This window comes from Protopterus annectens, chromosome 14.part0 (assembly GCF_019279795.1).
Source record: "Protopterus annectens isolate FY-2018-M chromosome 14.part0, PAN1.0, whole genome shotgun sequence".
In the NCBI taxonomy this organism is placed as follows: Eukaryota; Metazoa; Chordata; order Ceratodontiformes; family Protopteridae; genus Protopterus; species Protopterus annectens.
The window spans coordinates 651,409,919-651,428,188 of record NC_056748.1 but is presented as its reverse complement, the minus strand read 5'-3'; the positions used below and the strand labels follow the sequence as shown (position 1 = coordinate 651,428,188).

General features: G+C 47.0%; 1 protein-coding gene across 1 annotated transcript in view; it reads left to right on the top strand.

The window, feature by feature from the left end:
• CCDC6 (coiled-coil domain containing 6) overlaps positions 1 to 18,270 on the top strand; it is a 1,452,251-nt gene that overhangs the window by 1,317,526 nt on the left and 116,455 nt on the right. Inside the window, exon 7 of the mRNA XM_044056399.1 lies at positions 65 to 165. Within this exon, the coding sequence (XP_043912334.1) occupies positions 65 to 165 (101 nt within the window). The remainder of the gene's footprint in view (positions 1 to 64; positions 166 to 18,270) is intronic.

Below are 18,270 nucleotides of genomic sequence, written 5' to 3'. Positions count from 1 at the left end.
TTTTGTTTAGATTGAATTGCATCATTTAAGTGCCTGTTCTTTTCTTTCTTTTAAACTCTTTTAGGTATTTTAATGAGATGTCTGCACAAGGACTGCGACCACGTACTGTTTCTAGTCCAATACCTTATACACCATCCCCGAGTTCCAGTAGACCTATTTCCCCTGGTAAGTATAAACTACTAGCAATGTATGTTTTTGTCTTTCTTACATCCCCGGATTCTCAAAAGCTTGCACGGAGTGAAATATCAGTGCAGGAGCTCAAGCAGGCAATATGTCTGCCGTGCGATCCAGTAACAGCCTGCACGGGCGTGCATGAGCGCTCCTGCATTAATCTTGCATGGACTAAGCCTTGGTATGCAAATCACCCCATTTGCAGGAGAAATCTATGCAAATGAGGTGATTTTGCAATCCAGGAAGCTTGCAACAGTCTGTGCAAGACTAGTGCTATCTGCAGAAATGTACTCTGTTAGTAACTGAGTACATTTCTGCAGAATCCAAAACGGAGCTGTGACAGCCCCAAAATAAAGCTGCATGTCATGTAGCAAGCATGCCAATGGCCAAGTATAAGGCCATTGGCATTGCAAACAAAAAAAAATACAACAATCAACTTTTTTTTTTTTTTTTTTTTTTTTAGCCTATCTCGGCTGTTTAAGCATAAGGCAGCGGCGCATAAATGGGATCGGGGGGGAAATAATAAAATAAACCTAAAACTCATACCATACATTTCGGCCACAGAACCCAAACCGAAATACAAAAGGCGGGGGCGTATCCATATTCATCAAGGATACCCACACCTCCAGGTTAGTGGCACAGCACGATGCATCAGAGATCATCCACGTGCAACTAACAATGGGCAAAACTGCAATTCAAATTGTAGCTTGCTATAGATCACCCACCATGTCCCAGGACACCCATTCCACGTTTCTGGAAACACTGGGAAACATAAAGGTCCTATCAAACACCCTTATATTGCGTGATTTCAATTACCCAAACATTAACTGGGAGAACTACTCAAGTACTAACTCCCTTGCCAACTTTTCCTAGAATTTATAAACTCAAACTCCCTGGTTCAACTGATCAACACTCCCACCAGAGGTGACAACATATTGGACCTGGTCATCACCAACATGGGCGACCGGTGTTCCACACCAGAGGTCAACCCCTTGCTGGTTAGATCTGACCATAAACAAATCACTTTGGATATCCATATTCCGCCCCCTCCCCCGGACAAGAAAGCCACCATGAAAACTTTTCAAAAGCAAACTTCACGTTACTTAAGACCGAGGTTGAAAGTTTCAAATCTCCCATGCTGAAGGATAACACTGTCCAAGCTGCAAAATCCTTTACTAATGCATTCTATGGGCAGCTACAAGAATGCATGGATCATGCCATCCCAAGCAAAACCAAGACTCACTCCTCCAAGAAAAGGAAACCAGTCTGGTGGACTCCTGCCATAAACAAGCTATACAATAGAAGGAGGAAACTAGTACAGAAAAGAGTATAATCCCAAGAAAGGAAGACATCCCTTATCAGTATCAGCAAGAAACTACGATCCCTCATAAAATCATCCAAGGCGAGCTTTGAAAGAAAAATTGCCAAGGACTCCAAAGATAACCACAAGGCATTCTTTAGCTATGTCAAGAATCTAAGTGACAATGCTCAGATCTGCTCGGAGTTAGTGCAGAATGGCACAAAATACACTGCACCGACCGATATCGCCAACATCCTGGCAGACGGGTTCAGAGCGAACTTCACCCCCATCTCACCCCCAAAAGGACCCATAACCATACCAGAAGAATGTAGAGTCCCTGAAATCACAGACACTCAGGTTAAAACAGCCCTCTCCAAAGCCAAAAACTCAGCATCAATGGGACCGGACAGTGTCCCAGGCTGCATCCTACACAAGCTCAAAGACGAACTAACCCCTCACTTAAACACATTGTTCAACCTCAGCCTCTCCACAGGCTACATACCCATAGAGTGGCGCACAGCAACGGTTATCCCGCTCCACAAAGGTGGAGCCACAACAGACCCCCGGAACTATCGCCCAAAAAGCCTGACTAGCTTGGTCTGCAAGGCTATGGAGCGCATCATCATGGAACTCATTAACAGAGACATTGGGAACCTCCAAACACTGGACCCTACCCAGTTTGGCTTTAAGGGCAGATCATGCCTCCTAAACCTGGTGGACTTCTTTGAGACAGTTACCAAGGCTATAGACGAGGGAAAGGTGGGTACACACAGCCTACCTAGACCTCGCTAAGGCCTTCAACACCATTCCCCATTCTGGTATTATAGACAAGCTCACCAGCCTCAACATAAACCCCTACGTCACAAGATGGGTTGCCAACAGGATCACGGACAGAACCCACATGGTGACAGTTGCGGGAGCTAGGTTCGTCTCTAAACTGGTTACAAGTGGTGTTCCCCAGAGCTCGGTCCTGGGACCCCTCCTGTTCGGCATATACATCTCAGAGGTACAGGCAAGCACAGGAGGACTATGGCTGACCAGGTTCACAGACAACTGTAAACTAGGGGCTATAATTGACTCTCCGGCTGACACAGACATCCTCCAAAAGGGTCTCACTGAGACAGATACCTGTTGTCAAAATCATGGCCTCAAGCTAAATGCCAAAAAGTGCATAGTCATCTCCTCTGGAAAAAACAAAGTACCCACAAACTACTACATAGGTGGCAGTCCCCTAAATACGGAAGACGTAATAAGGGATCTGGGGACCCAAGTAGGTAGTAATCTCACCTTTGATAATCACATTGCGAAAGTGGTTAGAAAATCCTTCTACGTGGCCCACCTAATCACAAAAGGGTTTGCATCCAGATCAAAAGAGGTCATTGTGCCCCTCTACTCATCACTGATCAGACCCATCTTAGAGTACAATGCCCCATTTGGGATGTACCTTACAAGACACCTGCAACAGCTGAAAAGAGCACAGAAGTACCTCAACAAGAGGATCAATGACCTCAAACAGATGCCCTATGCAGCTCGACTGAAGAAACTCCAGTTGTACTTGGTTGCATACAGCTTACTCAGAGGTGATCTCTGCCTGACATACAAGGCCATGTCCAACCCAGAATTGATGGACATGCTCCACCTAAAGAAAACCTTAACCACTCGAGCCACATGCTCTAGGGATCTAAACCTTACCACAACAATAAATAGGACGTGCTGGAGGGATAGAGTCCTGTCCCAGAGACTTCCCATGCTCTGGTTCAAGATCCCAATCTACATTAGGCAGAGCTCCTCGCTAACACTCTTCAAAAGAAACCTTGACGAGTGGATGGGAAACAGGAAGTTTACCTCTGGGATCACTTCAGTGGCTCTGCTGGACAGAGGCACAGGGAACTAATCTAAGGGGATGGCGAAAGCCAACACATTCTGGCTAGGCTTATAAATGCCTTCGGGCAGATAGCCTAGTACCCACCTATGAACTTATTAGCGGTCTAACTAAAATCACTATTTTGCCATGCAAGTCAATGGCAGGCAGAAGACAACCTGGCCAGTGAGTAGTGGTTGCTAAGGGGGGAGGCTCAGTGTGAGACATGTAACTATGCATTATCAGGCAATCCTATGCAAATGAGGGGAAGGATAGTGAATCCCAGTTTTCCCCAGCATGTGTGTCAGGTCCCAACAGTGTAAGAGTAGGAATAGTTTGGTGCAAACCTAGGAGTTAGGTGACATCGTGGGGGGGTGTCAGGCATATACTGTAAGTGGATTGGAGCCCTGTGGCTCGGGTTTGCTCCTAGCCTAGCACAGCTAATTTAGGGGGTGTGTCTAAACCTGCTTAGCACTCTTTACAAAGCCTAAGCAGATGGGCGTGCCGTGCACCGGGTTTTACAGGAAGAAAAAAAAAGTTAAACCAGGAAATAGCAGCAGTATGCACATTTGAGCACTCTGTTTGCACGGCGTGCACACAGGCTTAAACAGGAAGGCAATGGGAAGGGAAAACAGCAGTAGGAAGGTAATCAAGAAAAACTAGCTTAGCTGGCAGGTGAAATGCATCAGAATCAGCCAGTTACACAGGCAGCAGACCAGCCCATCCCAGAACACTACTATAAACTAAGCAAACACCTTCCCCTCTGTTTTTTCTCACACTGTACACCACCGGTGTATACAAGCGGGGAATTTTTAACAAACCTACAAATGAGAAGGGCTGCAGCAGGCAACATAGAACAACATGTGCAAAAGGCTGAGGGTGGTGAAGATGTAAATGCTGCTGATCAACCCACAGTGAGGAGACTGAGAAGAGTGTACAGACCCAGGGTAACCTACCAGGAGATAGTGAAGCGCTATAGGGTGAACAGAGACATCCTACAGCAAATTGTTGAGCTGTGGCGGCCACACCTGACACACCAAACTGACCGAGGGGAACCCATCCCAGTGGGAACCAAGGTATGTGTAGGCCTAGGAATGCTAGCCACAGGTGCCTCCCAAAGCTCAACTGGGGATATCATGGAGATCTCACAGGCATCAGTATTCCACCAGTTCCTGGATGCCATGTCAGCACATGCCAGTGAGCACGTATATTTCCTCAACACCCATGAGGTGTTGGCCAGCAATATGCGTCTCTTCCACCAAATAGCAGAATACCCTGAGGTAGTGGGTGCTATAAACTGCATGCACATGCGCATCAAAGCACCATCCGGTGATCAGGGTAGGGCCTACATCAACCGCAGGGGCATCCCCTCCATCAACTACCAGGTCGTATGTGATTCCCAGGGCCCAGGGCATTATAATGAATGTGTGTGCTGGCTGCCCTGGAAGCTATGAAGATTCCCACATAAGGCATCTGACACAGCTGTACCAGAGATTTGCCAATGGGGACAGCTCCTACTGTCACCTGGTGGGGGATGCTGGTTAGACACTGGAGCTGTGCTGATGACACCCATCAGAAATACACACACACCTGAACAAGAACGCTATAATGAGGCACACGCACAGACCAGACTTATAATAGAGCATGTGTTTGGGATGCTCAGGTCACGGTTCCGGTGTCTGGACACATCCGGTGGAGCCTTGTAGTACTCACCAGCTATATGTACCCAGATTATTATGGTATGTGCTATACTACACAGTATGATCCTGCGGAAACAGCTGCAGCAGGAACAGCATGGGGCTGGGCCACACAGCCCCCCACCAATGCCAAGGCCTACACAGGTACAGAGTGACTCTGAGGAGGAACAACCTGAGCCTGCCCCAGTAGGCCAATGGAGGCATGCCCAGTATGCTGAGGCTGAGGCAAAGAGATAATGCATAGCATATACACTGACACAGTAGGGACCCAGGGAATGACACCTATCTCTGACTTGCACATACAGTAAAAGGAATGCCAGACATGACACTACCTCTGCTCAATCATGTATAGGGAGTGTACTATGTGCATCCGACATAGGCAGCCCTCCAGCACCATCCACAGGTCTGGCACACCCTCAAGGTAAGTCAGTCAACCTACCAATTGCCAAATGGAGTAGAATGTGTCATGTCATTACCTGTATCTATGGTATGGATGTGAACATGCAAGGGAATTGGGTGGCTGAATGTAATGGCAGCAGACAATAGACACCCATAGTGGCACCATGACATCTGTAACACATACTGGAGTCACCATAGTAGCCAGTACTACACAGGGTGACAAAACCTACTGCAAGAAATTTGCTGAGCGACATGTGTGTCCATATGACCCACACACGCCAGTCAGGGCGGTTCACATACCCAACAGTCTCAGCCAGCAGGACAGGTGTAGACAAACCCAAACAGAGCCTGTGTCATTGCTCCTGAATGATGGCTATGGTTAACCTGCCCCCCAGGCCTACACAGACAGACTACAGCAGGGCAGGCAGTGGGATGTTAGTTCTGAAGGGTAGGAAGTCCGACAATAAAAAGGAAAGGGCAACCAAAGCCACGATCTGTAGTACACTGGTGTGCCTCTAGTCAGCATGATAGTTATTACAGAATGAAATGGAGTACCTGACATACATTGCAGTCATAGCAAATGTGTACAAGTGTCACCTGTGCCCCCCCCCACATCCTGCATAGTTATGTAATAACAGTTAGGTGTGCTCCCCCAATCCTGTGTAGAACTGTAGAAATAGACAGGTGTGCCCCCCCCAATGTAGTAATGTAATAACAGTCAGGTGTACCCCCCCATCCTGTGTAGAAGTAGTCAGGTGAGCCCCCCCACCCTACGTAGGAATGTAATAACAGTCAGGTGTGCCTCCCCCATCCTGTGTAGAAATGTAGAAATACTTGGCTGAGCCCCCCCCCCCAATCCTTTGCAGAAATGTAGGAACAGTCAGTGCCAAATGCTTGATGGATACCCTGCAGAAACAGCATGCCACCTGTCGGTGTACAACACCAAGGTCAGCACTGCAGTACAAACTACCTGGACTCGATCCACACATTAAATACAGAAGGCCATACTGGGCATGCTCACACACTTAAACACATGAAGGCCATGTCTGCAAACACCAGTGGACCAGACATATCTGGCAGTTGTTAGTGCAGACACCCGTCAGTATGCACCACGCATGCTTTTGCACACACAGTGGATAGGAATACAGACATATATGTTAAGGACAACACACTATAATAAGAAAAAGGTAGACGTATATAGATGTGTGGAAGAGGGTGTCTGTGACAAGGAGCCATCCAGGCCTGTCCCACACAGCACACAGCCAAAGGGCCCCAGCCACATGAGGTTCAGATGTCACTCACTGCAGATACTAGCCACCAGTGTCAGTCAGCATTAAAGACTAGTGGCGCACATGCCAGCTGTGAAACATGACTGTACAAGAAAATAGTCATCTAGCAGCTGTATACACATACCTGTGAAATATGACCCTGTGTGTGCCCGCATGTGGCGTGTCAACCTCTAGATGAAGGGGTTATGGCCCATGCGCACACACTGCCCTCCCCATAGCCCTACTATGACAAGCTTGCTGAGGTCATCCACTGTGAAATACACCCTTGGGAGAGTTGTAGCCCAGTAATCTCCATGGCGTGTACCATAACTTCGTACTGCTGTAGTGTGATAAAATAGGTAGGAGTTCAAATCCCAGACATGGCAAGTGTGTGTGTGTGTGTGTGTGTGTGTGTGTGTGTGTGTGTGTGTGTGTGTGTGTGTGTGTGTCTGTGTGTGTGTCTGTGTGTGTGTGTCTGTGTGTGTGTCTGTGTCTGTGTCTGTGTAGGGAGCAGTGCTTTTTAGGGTAGTCACACTCCCTAAAATACAAATGCTCAACTTTGGCAAGGCTGCTGATGTCATCCACCTAGTAGTACAACTCAGGGAAGGTTGTAGCCCAGTAATCTCCATAGCACGTCTTGTAACTGCGTACTGCTGTAGTGTGATAAATTAGTTAGGTAGCTGTTCTAATTCCAGACTTGGCAAGTGTGTGTGTGTTTGTGTCTGTCTGACTCTGTGTAGAAAGCAATGCTTTTTAGGTAGTCACACTCCCTACAATTCAAATGCTCAACTTTGGCAAGGCTGCTGATGTCATCCACCTAGAAATACACCTCTGGGAAACTGTAACCCAGTAACCTCCGTAGCGCGTCCTGCTGTAGTGTGATAAATTAGTTAGGTAGCTGCTCTAATCCTAGGCATGGCAAGTGTATGTGTGTGTGTTTGTGTGTGTCTGTCTGACTCTGTGTAGAGAGCAATGCTTTTTAGGGTAGTCACACTCCCTACAATTCAAATGCTCATCTTTGGCAAGGCTGCTGATGTCATCCACCTAGAAATACACCTCTGGGAAGGATGTAGCCCAGTAATCTCCATAGCATGTCCTGTAACTTCATATTGCTGTAGTGTGGTATAGAACTCTGGTAGGGTTCTATTCCCACCCGTGGCAGTTCTAGATGTTTTGTGCGTGTTTCAATGTCTGTGTAGGGAGCAATGCATTTTAGGCTAGTCACACTCAGTACATTTCAAATGCCCTACTTTGGCAATCCTGCTGATGTCATTCATTGTGAAGTACACCTTTGAGGAAGGAGTTCTCCAGTAATCCATGTGGTGCGTCCTATAACAGCTCCATGCTGTAGTGTGATATAGACCTCTGTTAGGGGTTCTATACCCACACATGTCAGTTGTGGATGTTGTGTGTATGTCACTGTCTGTGTAGGGAGCAATGCATTTTAGCCTAGCCACACTCACTACGAGTTGAATGCCCTACTTTGCCAATCCTGCTGATGTCATCCAATGTGATATACACCTTTGGGGAAGAAGTACTCCAGTAATCTCCGTGGCGCGTACTATAACTGCGTAGTGCTGTAGTGTAATAAACTAGTTAGGTAGGGGTTCTACTCCCAGACATGACAGGTGTGTGTGTGTGTGTGTGTGTGTGTGTGTGTGTGTGTGTGTGTGTGTATGTAACTCGTATCCTGTGTGGTGGTGGGTGTGTGTGTGTGATACCTGGGCCCAATATGGAGCGGGTTTTGCAAATTTCTTATATGGTGGCCCTAGTATATATCACAGTGTCCACCATACAGGGATAATAGCTGTGAAATAGCCAAGAGACTGGGGTGCAAATCCATACCCATACGTGACATCAAGGCCAGGCAATCACAGTTAGCAACCCCAGTATTACCCAGAGCACACACTCAACCCATGTCCCATACACACATGCCTAGGCAACAGCCAATATGTGGGTAGTACACTGCATATTCACCACTGATAGTAACTATGGAGTGATTGCAGTGGGCTACAGAGGACGTGGCACCCTGTCCATCTGTCCAATAGGCACATACATGCAGACAGTTCACTACTGGACACCTGCAACACCTGTGGTGCCATCACATGTGACCCACAAAGGACATACCATGCCTGAAAACATGCCCTGTATGGACAGATGCCACTGACACCAGGGAATGCCATTAGCATGCTATCAATGTAGGTGCAGGGTAAACCTGCGGTCCATTACCAGTTCCCACCTCAGGTGGCCAAGATTGGCACATCTGATGATAATCTGTATACACAGCATGGGCCAGACACGCATGTGGGAGATGTGTACATCCCAGACACTGTCCATGTCATGGACTAAGGAAGACATACATGGCAAGCGATGCACAGCATTGGCCACACACAATAGTCACCCAGGTGACTGGATGGGGGATACAATACCTACCTGTGTGGGCAAATGCAGAAACGACAGCCCTGAGCCATAATGCTGACCATTGTCATGTGGCCTGATGCCAAGGTATACCCATCACCTAGCCTTGTATAACCGTCTGGCACAGTCAGCACTACACACCCATGCAGAAATGCACCCATGCCTGTCAGTACTGGCACCCTGTGTGTTTGTGTGTGTTATATGATCTGTATGATCACATCCACACTCAGTACAACCCCCATTGGCATACTGAAGCATGCTGTCTGTCAGACACCTCCCCATACCCTTTGCCCATATCACCTCTGTATGAACCCTGTGGTGCATGTGATACCTGCACTGTAATGTGTTGTGGCAATCTCACTAGTGATGGGTTGTATTCCTGGACCTGCCAAGTGTGTCAATGCGTGTACGTCTCTGAGAATGTGGCTGTGTTGACGCTGACACTTGTACATGCGGACAGGCACTTGTAGTACACCTACCATATAACTACCATATCCCGGTTGCAGATGTCACTTACCATCACATATACGTTCTGAGGGCTCCACAATATGTAACCTATGTGGCGCATCCAATAACTGCATAGAAATGTGATAGCACTACATAGTCATCAGAGGTTTGATACCCCGTGCTGGCAGGTGTGTGACACAAACATGCTTAGGTTTTACTCTTCCCACCCCTCCCTGACTTGTCTTTGCCTCTGTCTCCCTCTCTGGTGGATGAGGAGTCCTACACCTGCTTTGTTTAGGCAGCAGCATGTATATTTTAAGTGATGTTCATGATCAGCTGATGGCCTCTGCATGAATTGCAGCCTTCCCCTAGCTGATTGCATGTGGAACAGCTGTGGTAATATTCCTATAGCCAATTCCATGGAAACACACTCCAATATCTAGAAACATCATGTTGGTGTTGGCCCTTTTCATTCACTGTGAGCAAGAACTAGATCTGATGCATGGCAAACAGCATCTCAGATGGATTGGGGATTTACCTCTAACAACATATACACTGTGGAAACAGGGCAACACACAGGAGGGGGATGTGCCTGACCTGACTACAGACTGTACGTGCTGCTATACTGCATGTGGAGTAATGTTTGTTTAACAGTGTGTGTGTGTGGATATGGCTGTCCTACATGTTTTAATACCTGCCATGTCAGTTCTATGTTTATGAGGAATCCCCATCTGTAGGGTCATCTGCAGACTGGGCAGTGTGTTGTGCCCTTGGTTTCATGCGTTACCCACAGAGCATGTCTCTGTGAACTGCAGAAGGTAGTGTGAGGATTGCAGTCTGTAGATGGTGAAAGCCGTGACAGTTACTGACTTCATATCCCTCATAGGATATATGTTGCAACAAACCCTGTTACAATAGTAAATGTATGAGGTTATCACAACAACATGTCAATATTGGCCCTGTGTATGTGCTTCCAGCCACAACTCTGTCAACCTTTGTACATATGTCGTGCATTAAGAGGTGCATATGTGCTGTACACCATCATTAGTGTCATCATATCTGATAAGCCAGTGAGATATCAGACTGCTACACATGTTATGTACAGTAGGAGTTATATTCTATGACATAACCTGGACATTCTGTGGTCATCTGTACAGTACTGAGGTCTGTGTACCTGTGGTGAATGTCGACAGTGTGTGTATTGTTAATATGTACTTTAGCCTGTGTACAGACTGTGGTAGATGTCATTGTTATAGGTCCCGTCCTATTTAATGTTACATGCTGCTCCACTGTTTAGTACTGTATTGGCTTACATATTTGTTGGGCCATACACACACACATCCTATACCACAGACAGCCAGCAGACCAAACTGTGTAGCAGCCCAGTGCATGTAGGGTTAGTCTGTGAGTGGCACATATGAGAATGTTGTTGAACAGATAGTCCATATACTGTAATATTATGCTAGCTTACCATATGTGGCTGTGTTCACATTGGTTGTGGTTATGCACTTTCACACGGGTGTATCTTGCCCTGTGCTGTGACATGCCTGCAGAGCCTGCTATATGTGCAGGTACATGTGCATTCCCCCTTAGGAGATGTAGGCCAGTGTTGAGCCAGTCTGCCTGCAGCCTGCACGGTGCATTGTTACATGCCTAGCAGCTTAGTGTACTTACCCAGTGAGATGTCATGTGCAGATACTTGCCAGATGTACTGCTGCCGGGCCTCCTTTAACAGTAATGTATGTCAGACAGAGCAGTGGGATGCTGTACAGATGTATGTCAGTATCTAGTGGGTAGTATGTGGCCATGGCACCCCTGTGCCAGCGGTTATTATGTGTCAGGGCAGACAGGGGTGTGTGACTGCATAACCTATGGTGGCATATGTATACCAGTTGTTATGTGTTATACCCATCTACGTGGCTGTTAACATCCATATTGTCAGGCATGGTACACATGTTTTGCACTAAGGGGTTCTCTGTATACCTCTGGACTGTACAGAGTGTTTCGAAATGTCCACATATATTGGCCAATATCTCCACTGCAGTCCATGAGCGTTACGTGCTAGCAGCGGTACTTTACTATGATGTCCTTAGGATGTCTGTCAGTAGCCAGTGGCATACATGTGGAAAGCAGATGTGACCTCCCACACACATCATGTCTGTGAAGACAATCCCAATTACAGTAGCAATAGTCTACTAATATACCTGCTATACATACCTGACATCCCCTTGCACTACGAAGTTGGGACTATAGGGGCTGGTGTAGGGCTGCACTCCATGTCCAGGACATATGGTGAAAATATATGTACATGTAATTATCCAGATATCTATATATATGTTTACACATATACATATCGACATATATAGATGGGTATGTATATGTACATAGATATACATATGCACACCCAGATATATACATATACAGAGCAATATTTGTCTACACATATACAGATAGTGATACATATGCACATATACGTATGGCTATCTACAGATATATTGACAGTAGTAGGTATATCAGAATAGATGTGTATGCACATATAGTTATAGATATATATATATATCTACCAACATAACTAGGCATATCTGTACACATAGAATGTGCATACATATGTAGCTATATACATATGTCCATATACGCATACCTATTACACATATGTATATATGCATATATGTGTGTGTGTGTGTATATATATATATATATATATATATATATATGTATACATATGTACATACGAAGAGATGTACACATGGCCATATATATGTAGCACTATACAGATGTGTATACAGACATATGTATGAGTACACATGTGTATGTGCATGTAGACATAAATACACCTATGATATGTATACAACCATATTCCTGTCATGAGTAAACGTCACGGTTGTGTATACCTTCCCACATGTATCTCACCGTATGTATCTGCTATGTGTACATTATAATAAAACATATGTGATGCAACAGTCATATTAATAACAAGGACTACACAATCTAGGAAGTAAAGCCAATTGTTTAATACTACTCAGTATGTGTATTGACAGCTATATTGGTAAAACAGCTGTCTCCACAGTGGTCATGGCATAGTGGTTAAGTGTTGTGACTTCATTGTATAGGGTCCTGAGTTCAAGACCTGCAAGGGCTGTTCATCTTGTTGCTGGGCAGAAAAAGGGCTGTCTGGTACAGAGTGGTTAAGGTCATTTTTGTGCAATGTAAGCCACACACGTCAGTATCACGGCATTGCTAGGTAGGGGTCTAGTCCCAGTGTTGGCAAGTAACAGTGTGTGTGTATGCGGATGGGTCTACATCAGGTTGCAGGGTATACACGCCTCAGCGGGCCACCTGTCCATGTGGCACAGGCAGTACCCTGTATAGTAACCTGTGAAATGTGTTCGACTGTACGCCAGATATATCACTGCCATGGTGTCAGCACAGTGACATACCCTGTTGTGCAATATGACTGCAGACCATCCTCGTGCTGACTGACACATGTACACCTACAACACACATGGATAACATTTTAGAGACCACAACCAAGCAGTGTTACTAACAGCTAGAAGGCATCATTGCTGGACAGCTACACTACCTGCCAAATATGCATCACACTCTACTTCCTACAACATGTTATACTGCAGGATTGTGGTACACTGTTGTACAGTCACCGTGTGCATCAGAACCATATCAGCCTGTCCCTGCATCGATGATATGGATGACAGGGATAGGGCGCAGGTATCATCATATGCACTGGGCATCCTCGTGCTGACACATGTACACCTACAACACAGTTGCATAACATTTTAGAGACCACAACCAAGCAGTGTTACTAAGAGCTAGAAGGTATCATTGCTGGACGGCTACACTAGCTGCCAAATGTGTGTCACACTACTCCCTACAACATGTTACACTGCAGGACTGTGGTACAGTCACCGTGTGCATCAGAACCATATCAGCCTGTCCCTGCATTGATGGTATGGATGACAGGGATGGAACACAGGTATCATCATATGCATAGGGTGTGGTGTTGGTTTGCCAGAGATCGAGGGTGGGCCTTCCATTTGACACCATGTGTGTGGGTGAGGGGTGTACTCTGGGGAGCTGGCTGAGGTGATGTGGTGTGTGTGAGTATGAGGTTGCCCTTGGTGTGGTTTGCATAGTGTGTGGGTATGCATGCACACAGTTCTGCCATGTGACTGCCCTACACAGGTGTTTATGGACAGCTGCAGACCATACCTGGCAGGGTGTGCAGTTTACTGCCTCCAGCCACTGACATGTGGACTGTGCCTGCCAGGGTTTCTGTGGGCATGTCCAGGTACAGGTGTTGGTGTGCTACTCTCACCTGCTGATGACATTTGTCTGCTGGTACCAGGTCCCTCCTGGGACTGGCCAGGACCATGTACACATGGCCTAGTGTGGTGTGGACAGCACACACCCCGCACTGCTGGGGCTGCTACTGCCACTACGGGAGCCCCTTGGTGTCCTAGCATGCCCACGTTGACTGCCAGCTGTTGGTGTTGCTGGCCTACGTCCACGCGGGCGTCACCACATCCCCACCACGCGTTGAAGCACGGACACACCATGACTGATGATGGCCATCATTTCATCATGCTGTCTGTCTGCCTGCTCGGTAGAAGCACGGATGGCACCCGACAGTTCACGGAGGTTGTCGCTTACAGATGGGAGAGCAACCCTCTGCAGCCTAAGGCTCTGTCTGATGCAACGCTGAATACGTGCCTGCACTGCCATTACAGCCTGAAACATGCTTCTGCTGGTCGCAGCTATGTCGCCTGTGCCAGGGGCATGATGTCCAGCAGCCCAAGCATGAGCACCCTGGGACATCCGCCTATGTGGCAGCCTGCTGGACATCTGGCTATGCCTGCTGCGACCGGACACAATAGGCATGATTACCACATTTTCCTGTGCACTGCCACTGAACGCCAGCTGTCCCTCTGATATGGCCACTGGTGATGGTACTGTAACTGTGTGTGGGGGGGGTGGCTAAGCGTGGGATGTGAAATGGCGCAGTGTCGGCCCCTGACAACTCCACTGTACCTCAACCTTATTATCATCATCATCGGTGTCTGTATGGACACCTACATCAGATTGCATACAGGAGGGACCCTGACCCACCTCGCCACCTATGGGGGAAAACAATAAACGCACTTTAAAACCTGTACATCATTGCCTAACAGTATATACACACACACACACACACACACACACACATATATCTCTGTAATACCTACCTGTAAATGGATTTACAGACAGTCCCACATATATGTCCATGTGTTACCCCATCCTGCATCACACTTTTTAACATACACACATTGATACCACTCATTAACATCACAGTCCAATAAATGCCCACACAAGCGGCCACAACACAAGGCCTGTTGCTACTTTACCTGCCTGACCTGTGTGTAGTGGATTTACAGGGCCTCAGTGCTGTCATTTGATATGCACCCTCTGTATGGCCGGAATGATGTGCATGGCCCCTATATGTGTGGGCTACTATGTTGTATCCATAATAGCTCCCACTGGTGTGTCATGTGTATGTAATGCTCAGTACATACCAGATAAGCTACTCCATCAGCCCGTCATGTGTCAGCTGTAATATTTGGATACACTCCCTGGTGTTGACTATTACTTCCCATTGCATCTGTAGAGCTGCATACATGGGTTGTATGTGACCTCTCTGCTGACTGCAATATTAAGTGTGTACCTGGAGTGTCTCTTCCCTCTGGATGCCTGTTCCATGCTACAGATCATATTATACTATTTGCTGTCCTGTGATTACATGGCAGGTATTCCTGGTATGTAATGTGGCAGTCCATGTACTGCATGGTCCCAAAGGGGGGTGCAGCTATATGAACACCCCGCAATCACACGTGCATACATGGCCACACACACATCACACATGCATCTACCTCCCACCACTTCACCAGAGTGACCCTGCAGGCAAACTAACCACCAGGATGCACACACACACACACACATACAGGTGAGGTTGCACAATGATCGTGCACAGTTTTCCTATTACCCATCTGCCAACATGCAGAACATATGGTACAGAACAGCATGCAGTTCAGCTATAGTCAATCCATGCTAGTATACATGTGTGTGATGCATGCGGTGTAACTAGGTGATGCCCCTTCCCCTGGTTACCACTGCACCTATGTACACAGTATTGCTGTGCACCTGTTCTGCACCCTACCATGTACTGTGCACCACAACTCACAGGTGTACAACCCATTGCGGAATGTGTAGTACTGTGTCATTTATCTTAGCTTTACTTCTCACAGCCCCTATGTATTTCAGCAACACATACCTGGGATGATCTGCGGACTGTTGCTATTGGTGAATGCCTGATGGCTGATTAACAGCTGTCAGCATCAACAGACCATGTATGACCACTGCAGAAATGCTTACACTGACAACCATCACAGCATACCATGGCTATGGGCGGTGTACACACCTTTATTGATTTTACACACACACTTGATCTGCCATGGGACCACAGCACCGCATATCTTAGCAGTACACAAGCCCAGTATGTAACATATGTCCTGTACTTTCACATGCAGTGTCTACAGATTGTGTTAGTCTACAGATTGTGTTAAGTGTGCAGCTGCTGACCGCAATGCATACACACTATGTGGGCATATGTGTGCACACCCTTATCATGATGGTTTATCACATCTCCTGCGTGTACTACAGCAGTCACTGCTCATGGCAGGGGTATACCAGCATGGGCCTTCTGCAATTGCCAGTGTATGTTTAGTCTACCCTACACATGTCCCCCTATTCTGCATGATTGCAAGGTCTACTCATGTGCACATCCCATGGTGTTCACACAATGCCGTCACTATTGCAGTGTGGGTAGGGTTATGGCTACCACAGGTCCTGAACCTGACTATATGCAGATAGAGCCAATCCTGCCATCCTTAATATCCCTGCTCTGCACTGCACTGGTGTGTCATGCTGAGACCCCCCCCTGCTCTTATACAGATGCATGACAGGTAAGCCCTACACACTTGTCACATTGCAGTGTCCCATACACTGAACACCACATGTTGCAGCCTAGACCCAGCTGATAATGTGGACTACTGTAATGCCTTATGTCATAGTGTGTCTCTGCAGCAATTTGCATTGTCCTACAGGTATATACAGTGGTGTTCAGAACGTGTCATTACTGTAGGCCATGTCTACCAACAGTATGTTACTCCACATGTACACATTCCGCAATAACAGGATGTTAGTTGTCATGCAGGTGTATGACATACCCTTTCAATCCCCCATCATGGTCACCCCTGTGAGACCGTGCATTTCACAGCAGCAGTACATACACATGTACAGCATGCATGCAGGGTAGGTGTGTTAGATGTGTGCATGGAATATACCATCACCATTACATGTCCGGTGTGTTGAAGTGCATCTACATAAGACATACTCACCAGCTACAGGCTGCTGCCTTGTTACCCTGGAGTGACCTACATAAGAGGGTGAGAGATGGAGTGTCAGTGGCCACACCTGTGGCACTGCTACAGGCTGGGTGCAGTACTACCATACATCAATGGTAAATTCCCACAATACTACCACATCTGGTAATCTGTTTATCACTACAATGCAGCAATACGATATATCTATGACATGTCATATATGCATGATCTACCCTTACCACTGTGGATATTTACACAACAGTGGTCTACTGATGTGTCCTGTGTCCTTACCTGTACGCTTCGCGGGTGGTGTGTGGGTGACGCCCACCTCCACAAAGGGGTCTAGTGTTTGTTGGTGTTCTGGACGGGCAGGTGCCACGAGGCTGGCTAGGAGCCCCTCCACACGTGTCAGGGGGGGATGGATGGCATGGGCCCCCCCCCCCATGGTGAGGTGATCCCCCCGGACTGCGGCAGCATGCCGATGGGCATTGTGAAGCAGGTCGCTGCAGTGATGCCGGACCTACTCATAACTGCAGTTATGCAGGGCGACATCATTGACCCTGTGGACTAGATTGATATTCTTCGTGTTTCACTGTTGCAGTCATCACTTTTGGGTTATCTGCTTGCAGTAGCCCTCAGTCGGCCTAATTAACAAAGTCTTGGGTCCTGTGTTGGTTGCTGTCCCTTCTTCCATGACGTCAGGTTGTCAGGGGTATAAAACATGCAGCTGATGCCATTACATCAGTCTTTCTTGCGTTTCGGTGCCCGAAGCCGAAGAAGTTCGCAAGTTCGGCCGACTCCTGAAATTTTCGGTTTTGAGTTTCAGAACCGAAGTCTTCAACAAAAGCTAAGTACCCCATTGGGGAAACATTTTCTTGCTCCTTACCGATGTCAGTAAATGTTAATAATTGCATTAATAATTGCATTACTTGTGGAAAGCAAATACCTCATAAAGATTTTAATTCGTACTGTATTCCTTGCCTAGGGCCTGACCACGACGTACCTTTCTGTCAGTTTTGTGATTTATTTAATCAACGCACTATCCATCGTCGTTATATTTTCATATTTCGGTTCTCGATTTAGTTATCCAGAAATGTCGTCCGTTAGCCATCCGACTACCGGGATTCCGAAAAAAACACAAGGATAAAGACAGAGACAGGCCGCCGAAGTCCAAAATTGCCCCCGATGCTTCTCCTAAGCCAGTCTCCAGTTCACCGGTACTCGGGCGCTTTCGCAGCCCATGATACCCTTTACTTCTGATGCGCAGGCCTGTACTGAG